The following is a 20,978-nucleotide window of genomic DNA, read 5'->3' as shown; positions in this document are numbered from 1 at the left end:
TCAAGATGGCTTTGGGGCCACGGACTGGTTAAGATGGAGATGGTGTGGCAGAGGCCGGGAGGTATGCCGGTCTTCCCACGAGGTGGGCTGGGCCCAGCTGGGACAGGGATGTTGACATCTGACCTCATGACTCCTCACCTCAGTGCTTTCTGCTGGAACCTAGCTGGCCCGTGTGCTCTCTCCAGCCTCGGGTGACGGGGGTCCCTGCACCCCGGTGGGAGAAGAGCGGGCGAATGCCTCGGGCTGGTAAAGTGCATGGAGGGCCCACTGCAGGTGCCCCCGGTTCGGGAAGCCTGCTGCCGTCGGCTAGTCTCCGGGCCTGGACCCCGGGCAGCTGGACGGGGACGGGGGCTTCTTAGCTGTGGGGGGACTGGCGTGGTGCCCTCACCCCATCTGCGCCAGTGACTTTTTTGGAACTCTGGATGGGTCCCTTCCCTGGCTCCACAATGAGGGGAACCCCCTCTCAGGGCGGGGGGCATTCCAGTTCTGCCTCAATGTGTGTAAATGTGGAAGAAGGGCTGCACCCCTGGGGCGGGATCTCCGAGGATGTGGGGTGGGGAGGTCTTTCCAGGGCGCTATGGGTAAGAGGTCGAACCGTGTGGGCAAACGCTGCCTCCTTCCGGAACAGAGATGGTCTCTGCCCCAGGAGACCTGGGCCCTGTGACAACCGCGGGCACCCCTGGGGACAGCCAGGTCACCAGGGCAGGGGACAGGAGGACATGGCCCACAGGGAGGGGATGAGATGAGGAGGACAGGGCTGGGCAGCGTCCTGGGGGCGGTTCCCGCCTCTGTACAAAGACAGGGCTGGACTGGACGCTGGAGCCACCCGCCAGCTCTGGGCCCCAGGACCTGTGGACCCTGCTCGTGGCTACCGTGGGGCATAGGTCCCGCTCCTGCCCTGAGCCTCGGAGCTGGGCCAGCCACTTGTTGGGAGGGTTCCCGGGCCCCTGCCTCCACCGGGAGCAGTCCGTTGGGCCCGGAGGTCAGTAGGGCCGCCACACGGCCTCGTCCATGCGGCCCGGCGTGCTCAAGGCGGTGGGCGAGTTGCTGTGGCTGCCGTCCGCCTCCACGCCGTCGCTCTGGCCGCCCAGGCTGGGGTTCATGAGGTTGCCCGCGGCCACGGACGCGGCGCTGCTGGTGCAGGAGGCCAGCATGCGGGTGGGTGAGCGGTCGCCCCCGCTGCTGCTGCCCGCCACCATGGAGAACTGGTAAGAGCCCGAGGACGCGCCGTAGTAGAGATGGTAAGGGGACGGGTTGGCCTGGAAGGGCCCGCTCTGGTTCTGTGGGGCCCCAGGGTAGGGCGGAGGGAGGTAGGTGGGGTGGAAGCGGCTGGTGGCTGGCATGCTGGCCACGCTGAGGCTGCTGATGCTCGTGCCCGAGGGTGTGGCACTGTAGGGGAAGGCAGCTGACATGGTCCCCGGGTAATGCATCCTGGGGTCCGGGAAGCGGCTCTCCGTGAGGGTCTGCAGCGCTGGGAAGGAGCGGTCGAACTGGCGGGGGTCGGAGAAAGGGTTCAGGTCCGAGGTGCCTGGGGGACAGCAAGGAAGACGGTCAGTCGCAGCCTGACACCACCCGGCGGACTGCTTTGAAAACGACCTCGGCCAAGGGGGTCACATGCGTGGTGACGGGGAGAGACTGGGCTTCGGGTGGTGAGCTCGCCGTGGAGTATACGATGTATCATAAAGCTGCATGCCTGAAGTTTATGCATCTTATTAACCAATGTTGCCCCCCCCAAATTTAATTTTAAAACAGAATGACTTCAGGGCTCTGGCTCACAGGCCCTGCCTGTGAAGCAGGTGGGAGCAGGCGGCCGGGCCGAAGGTGGCCTGGGCCTCCCCGGGCAGACAGAGAGGAGGGACGCTCTTCTTTACCCATGGAATCCTCAGGACAGCCTAGCGGTGCAGACACCTGTCGAGGGGTGAGGGTGGGCCCCACCAGGGCTGTTGGGGTCCCCCTGTGTGGGGGACCGACAGGGACAGGCCTGGCCTGACAGCTTCTACCTCCCTCCGGTTGAGAGCTGGCAAGACCGTGGGGTGGAGAGGCCTGCAGCGGCCCTGTGAGATGGGCATCTGGGGCTTGCTTCGGCAGATACGGAAACAGGCAGAGAGAGATGAATTTTCCAGATACTGCAGAAAGGACTCAAGCTCCTCATGAGGCTCTGCTTTCTGCTCGTGCGGAGCTCCTGCCTGTGTGCTGGGGGCCAGGCCAGAGCAGCTCTGTGTGCCCCCAGCCCCACACTCCTTGTCCTGGGCTGTGTCTCCAGGGCTGGCTTCATTTGCCTTGGCAGTAAAGAGAAATGGCAGCCAGAGGGGCTTGGTGGCCCGGACCCTGCCCTTGTCAATGACAGACCAGTGTCCGGCCCAGGTCCTGCCCCAGATCCTCCAGTTTGGCCCCTCACTGGACTCTAAGACAAGGGCATCTTAGCCTCTGCCCCCTACTTTTATATTCACAGACCCCCTCAAACCTCAGCTTTCAAAGGGGCTTTGGGATTGAGTCTAACTCCCTTGGTAGGAAAACTGAGGCCCAGAGAGGGTGAGGCACTTGCGTAAGGGTCACACAGTACACTGGACTTGGCACAAAGTCCTAGGGTTCCAGTCCTGAGCCCTGATATGGGCCTGATAGGTAGCTGTCCCGTCTCTGAGGCAGCACAGAACAAAGGTTAACTGTGTGGCCCTACAGCTGGTTACTTAGCCTGCTTCTGACACTCACTAGCTGTGTCCCTGGGCAAGTCACTTAACCTCTCTGTGCACCAATCTTTCCACATGAGAAATGAAGACAGTAACAGATCCTAGGAATTAAATCGGTTAATACATGCGAAGTGCTTAGACCAGGCAGAGAGCAGAGGCCTGACGAGGGTCTGCCCTGCGGTGGTGGCTGGGAGACCTCGTGCTCTGGGCACACAGGAGAATGGCCCATTCAGGGCCCTGCAGAGATGATCCCCTGATCCTGAGCCATCCCTGTATCCTGGCCAAGGGGGTGGCTCTGGCAGCAGTGGGGAGGTGGATGAGCCCCCAGCAGTGACCCCAAGGGAAAGTCTGGCCTCACCCTCTCTACACCACCCCACCAAAGAGGACTCAAGGAGACCAGCCTGTGCCCCGGGCAGCTCCAGGTGGGCACTGCCTGTTGTGTCTGAGGCTTGGCTAAGGGCAGATGGCTGCAGCTGCCCTCAGGTGTCTTGCTTCCCCAGATCTGCCCGAGGCGCTGTGTGACCTCGGGTGAGACTTATAAGTTCTCTGGGCTTTGGAGCCCTCCCGACTCAGCCGGGGAGTGTTTCCTCGGCAATGGGCTCTCTGGTCCTGGCTGTGGATCTGAACGGAATTGGAATGATGCTCCCTGGCTCAAGGCTGGGGGATGCGGGGGGCAGGGTCCTCCTGGAATGTCTGGTACCCTCCCTAGTAGGTTCCTTGGCTGGTCAGTGCTGCCTTGAACCTTGATGGCCAGAGGGCCTGGCTGCCCGCCCTCAGAACCCCAGAGGTCTTGTTCGCATTGCCTGGCACCCCAAACACAGCCAAACATGAAGCTGACTCCTCTGCTCTGAACCCAGGAAGTGAGTCCTGTCCACCTGACAGGAACCCCATGACCAAAGCAAAGGAAACCCAAACAGGGACCCGAGGACGAGACAGCAGGGCTGCAGCCCGGGAAAAGCCAGGCAAGGTGGGCCTGGGCCTGGTGCGCGTGGTCCCTGGAGTTTGCATGGGCTCTGGACTCGGAGCTGGGCCTGCCCAGACGGCTACTGTCCCCTCCTGCCTCCCTCCCCCTGCTCAGGGTGGTGAGGCTGTGTCTGCCCTTAGCACCCCTGAGGCTCCTGCCCCCCAGCCCCTCCCAGCCCAGTAGCCCCAGGAAACCGGAGCTGGCTGGCTGTCGAGCAGCCAATCCCAACACTGGAAGGAAATGTTTATTTTCTTCTCCAAATTGCCCCAGCTGCTGCGTGGTGGCTGAATGAGCCCTTTGAGCTGTTAGAAGCCCCCATTGTGGGCGGCCGCAGCTGGGGGGGCCTGGGGCTGGGGTACGGAGGGGATGGGGCCTCAGCACCGCTTGCCAGTGACCAAAGCTGGGGGTCAAAGCTATTAACAGGCACCAGGAGAAGTGGTGGTGGGGTGTCCCGACGGAATCCCCAGGATGGGGTCTGAAGGCAGAGGCTGGTACCACCAGAAGGGGAAGCAGTGAGAGGGCCCCAAACCCAGCCCTGCCAACACCCCTCTGTGCCAGGTACCTCCTTCTTCCTACTTCACAGAGAAAACTGAGTCAGAGAGGTGAAGTGACTAGCCCAGGAACACACAGCCAGTGCCTGGAAGATGCAGAATTCCAAGCCTGGTCCACCTGATTGCAAAGTTCGCACTCCTTCCCGGGTCCTGGTTGTCAGGAGCCCTTCCTCTCCCTCCAAAGGGGACAGGCCTGGGGGGAAGGTCTGGCTGGGATCGAGAGCCACATAAGCAGCCTAAGGCCTAGTGCTGTGGGTGGTCCGGGAGGGGCCAGCAGAAAGGGAAGGCCTGGGTCAGCCACACCCTACACAGGTCCACCTTTCCTCCCAGCCCCGGAGTGGAGGTGGGGGCTCTACCTGCTGCCTGGCTAGACCTGGCCCTTGGGGGTTGGCCAGAGGGTGGGCAGCCTGCCTCAGGCTCCCCAGGGCACTGAGTCCCCAGCCATGTCCGCACAACCGTGGGGGGCAGAGGTGGGCTCTCCTTCCACGGGAGCTGCTGAACAGGAAGGTACTGTTCACCCCCACCTGCTGGATTCTGGGGCTCCCTGGCTGGGCCCCAGTACCCCACCGGGCCCCAGCTCACCCGTGGCAGGGTAAGGTCTGGAGTGTCAGGCTGCTGTACCTTGACAGATGCTGGCCTGTGGGAGACAGGAGCACAGACCACTTCCGGGCAGGGGCGGGCGTGAGCCCCGAGCGCAGAGTACCTCCCACGGCCTCCTGAGGTCAGACCCTGCAGCGCCAGCACCCCTCCACCTGCACCCCTCCCCTCCCCGGCTCAAGAGCTGCTGAGCATCTCAAACTTGCTAGCCCACAAACTTGGAGCAGCTGGACCTGAGGGCCCTCCCCGCCTCACCATGGCCCGGGACCTTCTCTTTACTCTAAGGGGCTGCATCAGTGCCACCATCACTGATCTGCCAAATGGGTTTCAACCAAGCCCTGCAGGAGTGAGAAGGAATGACACCCACAGTGCATGATGACAGCCCTCCTGCCTGTGTTCAGTGCTGCCGGCGGGTACGCTCTGCTCCGCCTGGCCCAAGGGCCAGCAGGGCACTCCGCCTCCTGTGCCCCAGCCCCTGGCTGACAGAGCCTGGAGCAGAGTAAATATTCATCACCAGCCATTTACTGAGCACTTGCTACGTGTCAGGCATCTGTCTACTCTGGAAGGCCTGCCTGAGATCTAGCTTTGATCATGCCTGCTGGATCCATCCAGGCAATGGGGATAGAGACCACTTTTTGGGCCTCAGACCAGAGGCCTTCTCCTCCCTTCAGTTTGGGAGGTGCCTCTCGGCCCGCGGGACCTTTCCCGGGGATGCTATGTCTCTCCCCAGGACTGCAACACCACTTTACAGTTCACAAAGTTTGTTTGGGCACAGTACCAGCATTTGAACATCACCCCAGCCCTGGGCAGAGGCACCCATCACCACCCCACTTTCAGATGAGAAAGCCGAGGCTTGGGTGCGAGGTGTCTTCAGCAGGGTCATGTCTGCCACAGGTTCTTTGGACAAGTCATGCTCCAATTTTAACAGATGCACTAGGAGATTAACACCCACTTCCCTGGGGGACAGTGAGCTCCTGGAGGACAGGAATCGTGTCTGCTCATGCTGATCCCCGGGCCCAGGCAGCGGCCTGGCAGGTGGTGGGTGTCAGCAAACGTCTGCTGTGTGAATGAATGAAAGGCCTGGTCCAGAGCATCCCTCAGAAAACAGCCGTAGGAGCAAATGAGCACAGCGGCCTCCTTCGTAACACAAGGGCGAGGCAGTGACCGACCTCTGGATGAGCTTTTGGTCTGCAGCACAAGGACCACGCCCCGGTCCTCATCCACCTCCCCCCACCGCAGCCCCCGCTGTGCTGTACCTTGGATGGGGGTCTGGGCCTGGCTGTTGAAGTGGCTTGTGGTGCTGAGCGAGCCGCGGGGGCTGGGCATGCTCGGTGTCACCCGCATGCGCACCCGTTCCAGGTCCCCGAAGCGGTCGGAGAACGCCTTGGTCTGGTCCTCCAGCTTCTGCCGATGCCCTGCAGAGCATGGGGAGCCCGTCAGCAGCTGGTTCCCGAGGGACGCGGCGACAGCGAGGCCTCGCTCCGCTGGGAAGTTCTCCCTGAGGTCTACCCGTAGCCTCCGCAGGCAGAACCCTTAGGTCTCCAGAGGTTTTCTGAACAGAGCGTGGTCACAGGCACTGCCCTGGGACGGCCTGATGATCTCGCCCTGTCTTCTTGAGCAGGGACACTCATCCTCACACCTGAACCTCTACAGCACACTGTTTGGCACAGGGGAAACTGGCAACAGGCATGGGCAAGTGACCCCGGCAGGTTCCTGGGGGGTTGGGGGAGAATCCAGGAGTGCTGCCATCCTCTGCTCCCAGCCTCTGGACCCCACCCCCCACCCCTGGGAGGTGGCCCTGGAATGGGACTGTTGCCCCGTCCAGCCCTGAGTCACCATGGGACCCATATGCCTTCTCCTCTCTGGGCCTCACACGGAAGGAAAATTCACCAGGATGCTGAGAAAAGGCTGAGGGCCCCTCCCTGAGGGCTGGATCCCATCTCTGACTGGAGGCTGGGGACAGGGACCTGTGCACCCGCCTGGGGCACTGCACCTGGAGAAACTGCAGCATTTCCCATCACCCCTCTGCCATGGCCCAGAGGAAGGGCCCCAGCCTCTTCTCCCAGGCCCGGAGGTGCTGGCAGGGTCACAGGGGGCCACGTCCCGGCCTTCATGCAGCTAGCTGAGGCCTTCCTCAGGCTTCTAGAAAGACATCACGCTTACAGGACCACACACACACACACACACACACACACACACACCTTTCCAATGACTCATTTTACATTTCACAAGCAACACGTGAACATCTACAAAAATAAAAGCACTACAGACCCGGCTATGGCTCCTTGAGCTACCCTAACCCCTCCCCAGAAGTCCCCAGTGAGGGCTTCCCTTCTCTTTCTGGCTTCACACACATGGAAAACACACAGCAAGTTTCTCAGGGAACTTTCTCGAAGGTCTCAGCCTGGTCTCAGCCTGCTTTTCCAGTAGCGCGCCCCGGAGCACCGCCTCAGTTTTCTTGTCTCTAAATGGGGAGGGTGAGCCGGTCCCACGAAAACAACAGCGTTCCTGCAGAAAGCCTGAGGGGACAGCCCGAGGGAGCCCGAGGGGGACAGCCCGAGGGGACAGCCCTCGCTCCTGCTGTCACATCCACTGGACACTAAGTTTACTCGGCCCATCTTCTCGATGGACACTTCAGTTGTTTCCAAATTTCTTGCATTATTCCCCTGGGTGTGATACTCCCAGGAACGTCCCTGTCCACACCTCCGTTTCTGGGGACTTCTGCAAGGCAGACACTGGATGAACGGCTCAGGCAGCGGGCTGAACACGCCTGGGTTCTACTACTCAGCCCAACACAAGGCTGGCTCATGCTGCCCCACCCAACCCCGGAGGAAGGAGGCCAGGCACGCTTGGTGGCCCTTTCGTCTTTTTACAGGCAAGAGAAACGGGGGCTCAGAGAGGTGGAGAGGTTTGCCCGAGGTCACAGGGTGAGGAAGGAGGAAAGATCTGGACTGACGTGTCTCAGAAAAGACTGTGGGGAGGGGCCAAGGGAGAAAGCAAGGCTTGCCTAAGTCTTGCAGAATTTTCTAGATTAACAGAGAGAAGAAAGTAGGTGGGAGGTCAAACAGAACTCCTCACCGTCTTCCTGAGGCCTGGAAAATGGCATTCTTGGAGCCCGGAGTGTTGACCACCACTGGGAATGAGCGGACAGAGTTAGAGGGCTAGGACTGGGCCTCATTTCTGGTTTTCAAAATGGGAAGGTGGTGGATTCCGGGACCCCAGACTCCCAGACTCTCCGCACCTCTGCCACAAGCTCAAATGGGCACCTGAGAGTCCTTGGGAATGGGACAGGTCATCCTGGGGGCCACAGTGGGCTCAGCAAGTCACCGAGACCGGGAAACCCACGTCCTCCTCCTCTGAGGCCCCGGGCCTGGAGCCCAGGGGACACGTGGCAGCTGGAATGAGACCACTGGCCTCCAGACAGGCCCCTCGCTGCTGCCTCCCAGAACCCTAGGCAGCAGAGCGGAAAATGTGGGTTGGGGGTGAGCTCGGTTAAAGCTAGGGCTGAAAATTCAGACCCTATGGGAGCTGCGCAAGTCCAGTGAATGGGGCACACAGGACGGGTGGGGACGGGGCAGACTAGAGAGTGTTGCCTCTAAGAGGGACAGCTACCACCTAGGCCAGCGACCTGGTGCTCTGACCGGGGTGGTCCCGGTGTCGCCAGAGCTTCCAACTGACCAGGAGAAACCATAACCCTGACTTTATATGAAATCTCTTTTATTTCATATGTTGGCAATTCATTCAAAACCTGAACAACAACAACAAAAACCAAACTGACCACTGTGGAGGACGTGTCCTGCCCAGGGGCTGCCAGCTGTAACCTCTGAGTTCAAAATGTCATTATCTGGCGAGTTACGTAACCTCAGCCACAGAGAACTGGCTAATGGGCACCCCTCAGGAGGTGGTTTCCAGGGGCGTGCGGACAGGCTCGGCCTCAGCCCGGCGGCAATCTCGCCCTTGCTGCCCAGGCAGCTGAAAAAGGCAGGGCGGAGTGGACAAACGGGGAGACAATGCGTCGAGGACCATCTCAACGGGCAGGAAGCCCCGGATGGACCTGGAGACCGCACACTGACCTGGCAGCAGCCTGGTGCCAAGGATCTGGGGGTCTTAGTCAGCCACAAGCCTGACGCGAGCCAATGGGGCAGCACGAAAGCTGGTGCAAAACCTCAGGCCTTGTTATGGTCGTCACCGGCGAATCAGGTCCCGTTTCTGAGTCACACCGTGCACACGGCGTTTACAGTTCCTCTTGTGGCCCCGCAGAAAGAGGGCGGGGTTCACAGCAGGCTGGGGTTCGAGGATGGGCCTGCTGCTTGCAGCCTGGTGGCCTCACCAAAGTCATACTCCCTTTACCCCGCCTGAAGCCAGTGTCCTGCCACGGCGTCCTCACAGGTGGTGGTGCTGGCCGAACAGGTCCTGTGAACACTCTCCACCCACATGCTCGTCCTCACGGTGGCGACCAGGACGCTGACCAGAATGGTAAGTCATGTCTGGGACGCAAAGCCAGGACGCAAAGCCAGGACAGCAGCACTGTCCATCCAGAACCCAAGAACTCCAAGTCCAGTGTTCTTTCTCTGGGCACTTTCCAGTTTGCTGCCATTGTACAGATCGGGCCACTGAGACTTTAAGATGAGCCTCTGCTAGAGCTTGGTCTGGGATATAGATCAGGAAACTGGCCCCAGAGCACACGCTCCCAGCATGTGTGGTTCTGCCCTCACATAGGGCAGACTTTCTGGAGGAGGGGGTTTTAATAGCACTTTGGGAATTGCTTCCTCGCTGTGGTGGAAGTCTGGGGCCACTGCCAGGGAGGGGCGAAGGGAAGATGAGGTGGCGCCACATGGCCAGGGCGCCAGAGTCTCAGTGCCACGGGGCCCAGGCCTTCTTTCTGGGAGCATAATGGAACTTCCTGTGCCCAAGGGAGGACGGGCCTGCAGAACAGACCTCCTTCCTGTGGCTATCCATAGTGGCAGTGGAGTGGGGATCTCTCGCTGGGTCTCAGTTTCCCCTCTGCACAAGCTGCTCCCTGAGACCCCTCTAGCTCTGTAAGCCCCTGACTTAAGATCGCAAGAACCAGCCACTGGCCAGACTGGGGCCCCAGGATGAAGAGGCAGGGGTGCTTGCTCCAGGGTGCACCTGTATCCCCTCCTCCTGCTGCTGCTATGCCCAGGGTTTCTCGAGTATTCTCGGCCTCACAGCGCAGGCACAGCCCAGGCCAGGGATGTTTTCCCGCCCTTTGGGACTCAGCCCCAGAGGCTCTGCTCCAGGAGCCCCACTCCGGACACTGAGCCCCGCACGGCTTTGGGGAGGAGATGACAGGGTGTCAGGGGACTTTATCAGGAGCCCTGCCCTGCTCTGAAGCTCAGGCTGCCAGGCCAACGCGAAGCACACCCATCTCTAACCCAAGCCCCTCTTCGCCTCCGGGAGTCAGTTTCCACACCTATAAAATGGTTATCATACTATCGAACAGTGGACAGACTCCAGAGTTTAAAAGTAGAGCACTTTGTGGGGAGGCTGGGGAGCACCCAGGACCTGGTTTAGGTGCCAGTCAGCAGCTGGGCTCAAATCACTGATAGTCCCTCCAATGTCACCAAGCACTGTGCCACGTGGGCCATGCATATTGTCTCCAAGACCCTCTGAGAGGCTGTTACAGTCACCTCATTTTACAGATGGGAAAGTGGAGGTATGTGGTCAAGGTCAAACCTAAGATGGTCAGCACGCTGCACGGAGCTTGGCTGCTAAGGTCTTGGCTTCCCAAGACCTCCAAGAGAGGAGAGCTGGTTGCCTGGCAATGAGGTCTGACTGGCAAGAGGCCAGCTCAGTGTCCTGTCTCAGCTGGGTGGAGGGGGACAGGAGGCAGGAGGTCAACAAGGGCAGAGAGCAGGGGGCAGAGGAGCTGGGCAGGGCCACAGGAACAGGGTCATCGGTGGGGAACAATGTGGGCCCCAATTATAAGGCCCTTCACCCATATGAAGCCATTCAGCTGCCTCCTCGGCTGCCTGGCCCGGATCTGGTGCGGCCACAACCCAGACACAGCAGCCACTGTCTGCCTAGCCATGGGGTGGGGCACCCGGGCCCTAGGCCCGCTCTGCGGCCTGTCAGGAGATTTACACCCGACTCTTAACAACCGCGTGGAATCGCAGGCGGGTGCTGGGCCCCGGGTGGTCTGCCGTGAATCGGCCCCCTGTGAGCAGATGAAAGCTGGAGGTGGCTGGCGGGGGTCCAGCGGGCAGGGAGGCAAGCTTCTCCTTCCCAGGGCTGCAACTGGGGCTTCCAGCGGCCTGGGGTTGATTAGGGGAACCGGGGAGGTCTGAGGTTAACCCCTTCCCTCCTGCTGGCACACTCCCCTGGGGGTTGTGGGGGACCTGGGGGCTAGGGTCAGGAGCAGTTGGCTCTCCTTAATTGGGGCATCCCTCCCCCTCCCCCTCCCCACACCTGGAGCTGAGGACAACACGGTAGCACCCTTAGATCCCTCCAAGGCCCAGCTGCAGACTTCGGGTAGCTATTCTTGCCCATGTCCCCCCGAGCCCCCAGCAGCCACAATGGCTGTTTGCTCACTTCCTTCAGGTCCCTGCTCAAATGTCACCTCTTCAAGAGGTCTCCCCTGTCCCTCAGCCCTGCCATGCTCCCTTATCCCCGTTTCACTTTTAGTCATAAGACTTTATATGACCTAAAGTTAAATTAGCCAATCATTTGTTCACTTTGTTACCCCACAAATATTTACCGGGCACCTACTGAGTGCCCGAGTCTGTCTTACAGGGTCTGCAGCAGGGTGGCAAAGCAGGGGGACACTCTCCCCCTGCGGGACGTGTACACCAGGGGGATGAGGAAGACCGCAAGTAAATGAGTGAGCTACACAGCACCTTAGATGAGAAGGGCTCGCGGTGAAATTAAAGCCGGAAGCGCGAGGGGGACTGGGAGCATTGCCGTGTGTCTGATTTGCAACAGGGTGATCAGGAAGGGGCTCACTGCAGCGTCTGAGGAAAGACTTCAGGGTGGGAAGGAGAGAGCCTTGAATCTAGGGGTGCCTGGGGGGGTGTTCCAGGTAGAGGGAATGGTAGTGCAAAGGCCCGGAGGCAGGAGTGTGGCCACCCAGTTTGAAGACCAGCCAGGAAGCCAGGGTGGGGTGAGTGAGGAGGAGGTGCTTGAGAGAAAGACTCAGATCAGGTGGGGCCTTGTTGCCATGGTGATAACAGAACTGTTTACCTTCTCTCCCCACCCCTGTGAGTGAGACCCAAGAGAGCCAGAGCCCATCTGTTGGGTTCACTGTGGTGTCCTCAGCTTCTAGAACAGTGCCTGGCTCATGGTAGGTGCCTAGGAAAATATTTGTTGAAATCATTCCATGTGCATTTTTGGGAAGGGCCCACAGGCGAGATGCCAGGGCTGCCCTCTCTTGGCCTCAGGCAGGATGCAGAACCTGGGTCCTACCCTTTCAGGTATCAGCACCTGCTAAGCCTGGAAGACGTGGCGTGAGCAGTTCTCAAGCGTGGTCCACGCCAGGATCGCCAGGCACTGCATGCCGCCTGCCCAGATCCTGGCTCTCACACAGCCACCTGCTTTTTAACTAGCCCCCAGTGACAGTGAGGGACACCAGCATCGAGAACCTCAGAAACCAAGGCCACACAGGCAGGAAGCCACCAAGCCAGCCTTCAAACCGAGCCGCCCACCTGGCTGCAGATCGGGCGCGCTCTGCAGGGCACCAGAGGGGAACGACCCAGCCACAGAACCCACAGTGGCCTCAGGGATCTGCAGGCTCCACTCCCTGGCTCCCTGGACCAGCCCCTACTCCCACCACACCCCACAAGAGCTCAGTCCTTACACGGGGCTGGGGTCACAAAGCAGGAGAAAAGCCCAGAAGAAAATCCTGTGATAACCCATGGGGGTTCTTGGGCACCTCCTGCAGGCTGGCAGCTGTAGGCTGGTTTCATGCTCATAAGAACTCCCCAGAGAAGACACTAATGTCATCCCCATTTTACAGATGAGCACATGAAATGACCTCTCCCAAGTGGGTGGCTTTCCTCAGCCCCAGGGGGAGCCCTGGGTGCACCGAAGCTCACCCCTGAGCAAGTGGCTTTGCCTCTTGGCCTGTCTCCTCCTGGGGCCGCTAAGGATCCATGAACGAAGGCTGCACAGGGCCTGGCACTCGGGGAGGGCTCGAAGACCAGCGGCGGTTCAGCTGGCCTCTTATCTCTCTCTTTTTTTAATCCTCACTTGAGGATATTTTTCCTTTTTTTTGTTCAGATAGAGTGGGAGGGAGAGAGAGGAAGAGAGAGAGAGAAACATCGACGTGAAAGGGACACATCAAGTGGCTGCCTCCCACAAGACCCAACCAGGGCCGGGGACAAACTGCAACCGAGGTACGCGCCCTTAGCGGGAACTGAACCTGGGTCTCCCTGGACCACAGGCTGACACTCTAACTGATGAGCCAAACTGGCCAGGGCGTGGCCTCTTATCTCTTATAGGTGTGAAAACTGAGGCCTGCAAAGGGGGAGAATCACAGGCTGAAGGTTAGGCTGAGACGGGAACCCAGGGTGCTGCTGAGACCTGGTCTGAGGGCCGGGTGGGGCAGGGGCAGGGCAAGCAGGCCCTCAGGATGGAAGACCTGCAGAACTGCCCCCACCCCACAGCTGCGCTTTTCTGTAAATGAGCTTTTGCTAAGATTTTGTTTGAACAAGTCACTTTAAAACCACTCATCTGGTCTGCCAAGGCCCAGAGAGGGACGCCACCTGCCTCAGGTCACACAGCAAGCCTGGCCTTCCCTTCTTGCTGCCTTTTCCTATGCCACCCCATCCCTCAACAGCTCACTCCAAGGAGGGGCTGTCTCAGGTCTGGGGGACCCGAGGAGAAAAGAGCAGGCGAAGGGGTTGAGTGGGGGCCAAGTCTCCACCCACAGCCAGGGGCCTCAGTGGGGCCAGTGGGCAGCTCTGGGTGGGCGGGCTGAATACGGAGGGCTCTGAGGGATTCCGGGCGCTGCCGGCCCCTGGGACCCTTCCCACCAGGCTCTGAGCCCCACTCACATGCCTCTCCACACTGGGCGCTCACTGCTTGGCGGAATGGCTCCTGTGAGTGGCGTCGGTCACACTGAGCCCAACTGAGGCCCCTGTGCATTCTCACTCTACCCCTAGAGACTCAGAGCAAAACACCACCTCCTTCAACAGAAACTTATACCTCTGCTGCCGTGGCCTGGGGTTCTCAGCCGCCACCCTAATGGTGGAGGCGGTGGGAGCCCAGGGGGATGGCCAAGTACCAGAGATAGCAGAACACCACAATCCAGTGACGCAGAAGGAGCCTCCCCCTGCCACAGCCAGAGGCCCTCCGCCTGCTGGGCTGATCATCGGGCCTGCAGGGTGGGTGGTACTATCCCACTTCCTGGAGGAGGCAGCTGAGGCCAGAGGGGTCAGCAACTTGTCCAAGGTCCCCCAGCCAGGCAGGCTGGCTTAGAATCTGCTCTCTGCACAATGGCCTATGGCTCACAAGGGCGTCCTGGCCACCATTACCTGGAGACTTTGGGGATCACTGACCCAGTTCATTGATGACAAAACTGAGGCCAAAAAGGAGACATGGCTTGTCCGGGGCTATGAAGCCCAAGGCCAGGGCATGGACACATCCATGTCCAATCTGAGCAGGAATTTGGCCAGACCAGGTGCCTGCTGGGAGCTGCCTGCCTTCGGGCCTGATGACCATGTGCCAGAGCTCAGGGGAGGCTGTGAAAAGTACCCCTGGGAGGCCGGGAGAGAACTCTTCCAGGGCCACTGGGCCCAGCTCTGAGCCTTTCCCGAGTAGTCAGACACTGCAGTGGACCTAGGAATTGGATAGATGGGCAACAAGGCCTACTTGATTCCCAAGAATGGAGGTGCCAGTCCAGGGCCAGGCCTGAGTGGCCCGCAATGAACATGCCCGGGCAGTCACGCTCACATTGTGAGCCTCCTTCCCCAGGACTCCTCCACCCAGAACTGGGATCAAAGGCTGTCGCTGGGACACCGGACGCCTCCCGAAGCTAAGACAGCGTGAGGCTTAGAATCTGCTCTCTGCTCTCGGCCGGGTCTCAAGGTCCCCAGGCCTGCACTCTCTCCTCACTGGAACTCGAGGACCCTTTGGCACTGCTGTCAGGGGGATCCCACCTGAGACAACAAAGGTGAGAGGGCTGCCTAACTGCATAGGGTCACAATTACAAAGAAAGAGAAGGACAGGGCAGCTCTCAATACACCAGGCGAGCACGCGCGAGTGAGAGACAGTCCAGACAAGAGCTCTGCTCAGAGTTCGGGAGGCAACCAGCCCAGAGATGGCCAGCTGGTTCCTTGCTTCGTGCACTCACTCACTCCTCACTCACTCACTCACTCACTCCTCACTCACCCAGGAACACGGGCCTCTGGCCCACTCTGTGCAGCTGCCCCTCCAGTTCCCCAATCTAAACCTGCAAACTCCAGGTCCTTCAGCAGGCAGAGGCAATTAAACACAAACTTTCTTTGATGCTAAAATGCACAGATCAGGGCTCCCTACACATAGCAGGTGCTCAATAAATATCTGCAGAATCAAATTTGCATTCCTGAGCTTGACAGGGTGGGTCCTGGAGTCAGAGTGCCTGAGCTCTGTGCAACTTAGGTAAGTCATACTAGATTAAAAAAAAGGGTTTCCAAGGAGAGGATCCGGTTTCCTTCAGGCGCGTGCACACACACACACACACACACACACACACTCTCTCTCTCTCTCTCTCTCTCTCAAGCCTTTCCTGACCTCTTCCTTTCCTTAAGGATGCAAAGTCCATACTCCCCAGCAACCCCCAGTGGCAGTCATCCCACTGGAGGGGGTCAGTTGATCCCATTCTCTCCCATCTGAGCCTCCTCACTGGCCTCCCAAAGTCCAGGCCAGCACAGAGGGTTTGGGGCTCTGTTGGCAGGCACACAGCGTCTAGGGGTGTACAGCAGAGGACCACAACCCCCCACAGGAGTACTCCCAGGTCCCAGTGCCATCTGTCTGATCTCGGCTGCTGCCCTTCCCCCTCTGGACCCTCCTTCCCCCACCTGGGGGACTCAGTGGCTCTGGCACTTACGTCTGGGCTCCCGGGGTCCATCCACAGTCACCTTGATGGCTCGGTGGTAGGTGGCCACTTGGGTGGGGTTGGTGAACACGGTGATGGTCAGTGTGAAACTCTTCCCTGGGGGAGTGGGGAAAAGGCAGGAGGTTGGTACCTGGAGCCATTCACAACATGCTGGTTTCCCGCCTCGTTTGCCTCCCTAAGCCCCTCACTTTCCAGAAGGGGCAGGTCTTTTTCCTTTGAACCTGGGCAGAAGATGGGGCTCTGGGTGAAGTTCAAGCGGCTGGGGATGGCATTCTAGGCTCTGAGAGGCATGGCACCAACTTTATTGCCCCCCCCCCCCCCCAGCTGCCCTGCCTATTTCCTCTCTGCCTCCTATCTGGTTTGTGCTGTTCCTTCTCTCCTGAGACCCTTGCGATCTGGGGGTGGGAGCAAGGATGGGGATTTTAAACACATACGTAGATGTAAAAAAGAAGAAGAAAATACCTATAATCCCACTAGCCAGAGATAAACACTGTTACTATTTGGGTGTTTTCTCCTCTAATCCTATTTGTGTGGGTATGTATATTTAGATACTTGCAGTGATTCTGAAATATATATTTTTGTACCTTGATTTTTTTTCACTTAATATCACATCCTAAGCACCTTTCCATGTCATTAAAAATTCTTCATCAACTTCATTTTTAATGGCTGCAAAATACTGCAGCTCACAGACGCCTCCTCTTTTATTTCTCCATCTCCTTACTCTCGGGTAGCTACGCTGCTAATTTCTTATTGGTGTGTGCAGCTGGGGCTGGAAAAGGGCTGATTTGGGAGCTGTAGACATTTCATTTGTAGACACAACTGTTATTTCCAGAACTCTGTTCTATTTTTAAATAGACATTTGGCTCCAAAGTCTCCATTCAAAATTCCTAAGAGAGGAAAAAAACTTTTTAAATAATAATTTATTTTTTTACCATTTGAAATAAAACGAGAATGACCTTTTGTTTATGAAAATCTTTGTCTACATCTCTGCTTATTTCCTTAACATAGATTCCAAGAAGTGAGGGAGTTCACCGCATCTGAGGGTTGGGACATACGCAGGGGCACAGATCTCTCTAGTGAGATGACTCTCCAGGGAGGGTCACCGTGACTGCTGTAAGGCCACATGTCCCCCTGGGGCCATCAGCATCGTGACCACGGCATGGAGGCGGAAGATCTTTTAAACACTCCTGACTGAACCTGCCTTTCTCTGTTACTAGTGAGAATGATGCTTTTTATATGTTTATCGTCATTCCGAACCCAACACAAATTACGGCTCCGTGTTCTTTTACAGTTTCCTATTAAGGTTTTAGTGCCTTTAAAAGGTCCTCTGTAATAAGCCTGTTAACGCTTCCCATGCCCTGCGTGTGGCGGTCAGTGTCCCAGGCCGCTGGTCTTTACATTGCGCTTTCTGACTCCAAGCTGTTTTGCATTTTCAGTTCTATCTCTGGTTCTTGATTTCTCCTACAGCATTTTTGTTTGGGCAGGTTCCCCATGTAACAAAGCAGATGAAGGTTTGTCTCTGATAAACAGTGTTCTCTTTATTTTCCACCTCTAATTCTTTGACTCTTCTGGGGGATTACTGGTCGGTGTGGTATAAGGCAAAGATTTTTCCTCAAAGGGCAACCCTGGTTTTCCCAGCACCGTCCCTGGAATGAGAACCCCGCCCCCTCCTTCTCTGTTACCATCAAAGCCTCCACACAAATGAGACTGGGAGGGTGTGGGGGAGCTTCGCTGATCCAAGTCAAACGTGGCCCCTGTCTGAGCACCCCTATCTCCGGATCTCAGTTACGGGCCTGGGGAGTCCTGAGGGCGGGGGCCACTGGCCCAGTGCACCTGTGCCCCCAGGGCTGGCTCCGGGTGGGCTCCGGGGGAGGCTGCCCAGTGGGCCCCTCTGCTGTGCCTGTGCTCCCAACAACTCTCCAGGGCCGGCAGGTGGGTTCTGACAGCCCCGCCTCACACGGGAAATGAGAACTCAGGGCAGCACTGACAGCTTACAGTCCTCTCCGCATGGTTCTTTCTGGGTACCTGTTGGTCCAGTGACCAAGTGAAAACTCCAGTCCCACAAACAGGAGACTCCAGAACTGAAGTAAACCGGCCAGGCAGCTGGGGCCACATCAAGGGACCCAAGGGCTCTGAGACAGCAGGGCGGGGGCAGGATGGGGCCCAAACTGAAGTATGACTGGAACTGGAAAGAGTGGAGTCCTGAGTCAGAGGACAAATGTGACCCCTTGCTCTCAGACCACGGTTTCTGGAAACAGGACGTGCAGAGGTCTAGGGAAATGCCAGGCAGGTGGGCTTGGGCTCCCTGCCTGCTCCTTCCAGGGGACCCTCCTACTGCTTTCCCTCACTCTGAGGTCATTTCCTTCCTGGAGACCCCTGTCCCCAACCATTCAGCACTCTCTGGGGGTCCCGGGGCCTCTCCATCCACCACTTCCTTGGTGCTGAGGGCGCCCAGCGATGGGGAGCTGAGGGGACAGCAGCCTGGAGCTGGAGGCAGCCGGAGGGCTACCAGGCCTGGTGGCCCCACCCCCTCCAAGTGCTCCTGTTTCTCCCCTCTCCTTCCCCAGGTCTCCACTGAAGTCACCTTCTCAGTGAGGCCCTCCCTTGTCACTTTCTCTAAAGTAGTTTTTAACTTGATGTCTGTGGCCTCCTCTTAGAACTGAGTGTGCCATGAACCAGGATAGGAAACAAAACGGCATTTAGAGGTTGTCCCTAACCTCTAAATGAAATTTAGCATCTCTCTCGAGTACAAACATAGGCAACAAGCCACAGAACGTTATAGAAGTCCCTGTGACCTTGTCACACAGACGTCACAGACATTTACATATCATATTACAGACAGTGCAGATTTCTCTAAATATCTTTTATGTTCGTCACAACTTCAAAATCATGGTCGTCATCGGACCCATGGCTAGATCTTATTATTTAATAAGTTAACAAAGTGGGCACATTTATCACCATTTTAAAAGGCATCTTGCTAAATATGTTTTAATATAATTGGTTTCCATTGTAATCCTTTGTATTTTATTTTGTTCCTTAAAAAACATTATTCTGAGACTGTCAAAGGGGTCTGTGGGGCGAAGAAAGATACTCAATCAGAAGCATCATAGACTCTTCCCCTCCCACTCGAATTTCCTCCAAATGCTTATTACTTCTAATAATTCATATACTCATTTATTTTGTCTCTCATTATTAGACTGTAAGCTCCCTGGGGGCCAGCATTTTTGTGTTGTTCACTGTTGTTTCCCCAGCCCCTAGGACAGCATCTGGAACATAGTAGGTGCTCAGTAAATGTTTGTTAAATGAATTAAGGGCAGAGATTACTGCTCTCACTTTAGAGATGAGAAAACTGAGACAGAGGCAATGAGCAGACCAGGTCACATAGGATCCAGGCAGAGCCCAGAAAGGTTAGAATGTGATGGAGCCAGCCCTCCTACACAGGTGCTAAGGACCTGCTGTGAGAAGCCCCATCCCCACCAGGCAGCAAACCACAGGCCACCCCTGAGGCCACCAGCCCTCCTCTACAGCTTCCTCTGTTTCCAAGCCTGGCACTACCTGTCCCAGGTACTCCCAGAGAGGAGGGGGGGAGGAAGGAAGGGAGAGGCTGGGACTTGGGAGCGGGAGTGGGAAGGCAGGGCAGGTGGCAGGTAACCCAAGAGGCAGGGACCCCTTGAACCAGGGGTGAGGGGAAGCTGTCTCCTGGGTGTCCCTTGCCCCTCTCTGCCTAGCAGCAAACCCATCCATCACAGCTCTCCCGCTCCTGGAGGTGGGAGCTGAGAAGACAAAGGAGGTGGACAGCCTTGCGCAGGAACCCCAGGCAAACGTGCAGTCAGCCGGGCGTCCAGGAATTGTCAATCAAGGCACTCCTGATTGGAGGGGGAGACGTTCTAGTCTGGAAATAGCTGCCCCTTGGGGTTCTGAGTGGCCCCAGACATTCCTGCAGTATATGGGGCCCTGGACCAGTCAGTACACACAACTGGGTCTGGCTGTGTGACCTTGGGCAAGTCCCTGTCCCTCTCAGCCAGGGTTCCTGTGTGAGATGCCCCAACCACCGGGGTGACGGGTCGCGGGAGGGGACTCGTCTCAGGAAATCTCGGGCTTTTCTCCACGCTGGCCAGGAAGCCATCTGTCTCCTCTGCACCAGTGTTCCCCCTAAGCCTGCGACCACATGTCCCATCTCACGGTTTGGGAACTCAAGCCCCTCTCGCTTCCACCGAGGCCCGTGGCCGCCTTCTAGAGGGCGTTCTGGAGACTGGGGTGTGTGGGTCTCAAGAGGAAGGCTGGGGGTGCCCATGTCCAGCACTGCACGGAGCAGTGAAGTCTTCACCCTCCCCGTCTGTGCAGAACGTGCTGATGAAGATGATCTGAGCCAAAATTTAGATTTTGCATAAAAAAAGGCAAAATATTTGTGCACACTTCTAACGTCTAGTGAATTTTCCAGGAGGAAAGACAGTTAGATATTTTTTTTTTGGCTCAGAACTTCGCCATGGATTGTTCACAACTTCAGAAAATCACGTCATTGACGGTGATGCGGTGTTGAGACTTTAAGTCGTGCGCTCCTCGCCGGCCTGGCCTGCCGTGGGGTCACGGCCTTCTGTCAGAGGGGCAAGTACCTGTTCGTCACACGGTGGGGTCGCACCCAGCATTTCCATAGTCAAGTAGATATTTTATTAAAAATCACTTTCCCTCGTTTTTTTTCATTAGGGCTATGGAGTTGTACAGATTTTGAAACTGCATGTAAGTGGCTACGTCATCACACACTTCACTGTGAGATGGTACAGGACGATACAAATGACTGAGGGGCGGGGACCTCGGCCTTAATCACCTTAATCACTGCAGGAGATACCAGTGGCTTGGTTTCCTTCCCTTCCTTTTCCTGTTTCACACTTGCAGGCTAATCATGAGAGCTCTGTGGTGTGTTATGTCTTTCATGGAAAGGTAATCTTCCTTGAATTAAGACAGATCGAGGAATGAAAAGCAAGGAAACAAGCAGAAGTTTCCCTCTGGCTTCTTAGTCCTGCAGAAGTCAAGAGAGCCAGGGAAAGGCTCTGGGGTCCTAAATCCCAACCTTCCCCACTCCTGAAGTGGCCCAACCTGTCCGTGTCAATCACTGATTTGTTCTCACC

At 57.5% G+C, this 20,978-nt stretch overlaps 1 protein-coding gene across 1 annotated transcript in view; it reads right to left on the bottom strand.

Moving 5' to 3' along the window:
- Positions 1-983: 983 nt before the first annotated feature.
- The window catches only part of RUNX3 (RUNX family transcription factor 3), a 58,566-nt gene continuing 38,571 nt past the window's right edge, over positions 984-20,978 (bottom strand). The window contains exons 5-7 of the mRNA XM_036257076.1: positions 15,844-15,948; positions 6,056-6,214; positions 984-1,528 (exon numbers count right to left, since the gene is read on the bottom strand). Coding sequence (XP_036112969.1) covers positions 984-1,528; positions 6,056-6,214; positions 15,844-15,948 — 809 coding nt within the window. The remainder of the gene's footprint in view (positions 1,529-6,055; positions 6,215-15,843; positions 15,949-20,978) is intronic.

The sequence above is a fragment of the Molossus molossus genome, unplaced genomic scaffold, assembly GCF_014108415.1.
Source record: "Molossus molossus isolate mMolMol1 unplaced genomic scaffold, mMolMol1.p scaffold_m16_p_12, whole genome shotgun sequence".
Taxonomy (NCBI): domain Eukaryota; kingdom Metazoa; phylum Chordata; class Mammalia; order Chiroptera; family Molossidae; genus Molossus; species Molossus molossus.
This window is presented reverse-complemented; position numbering and strand designations above follow the sequence as displayed.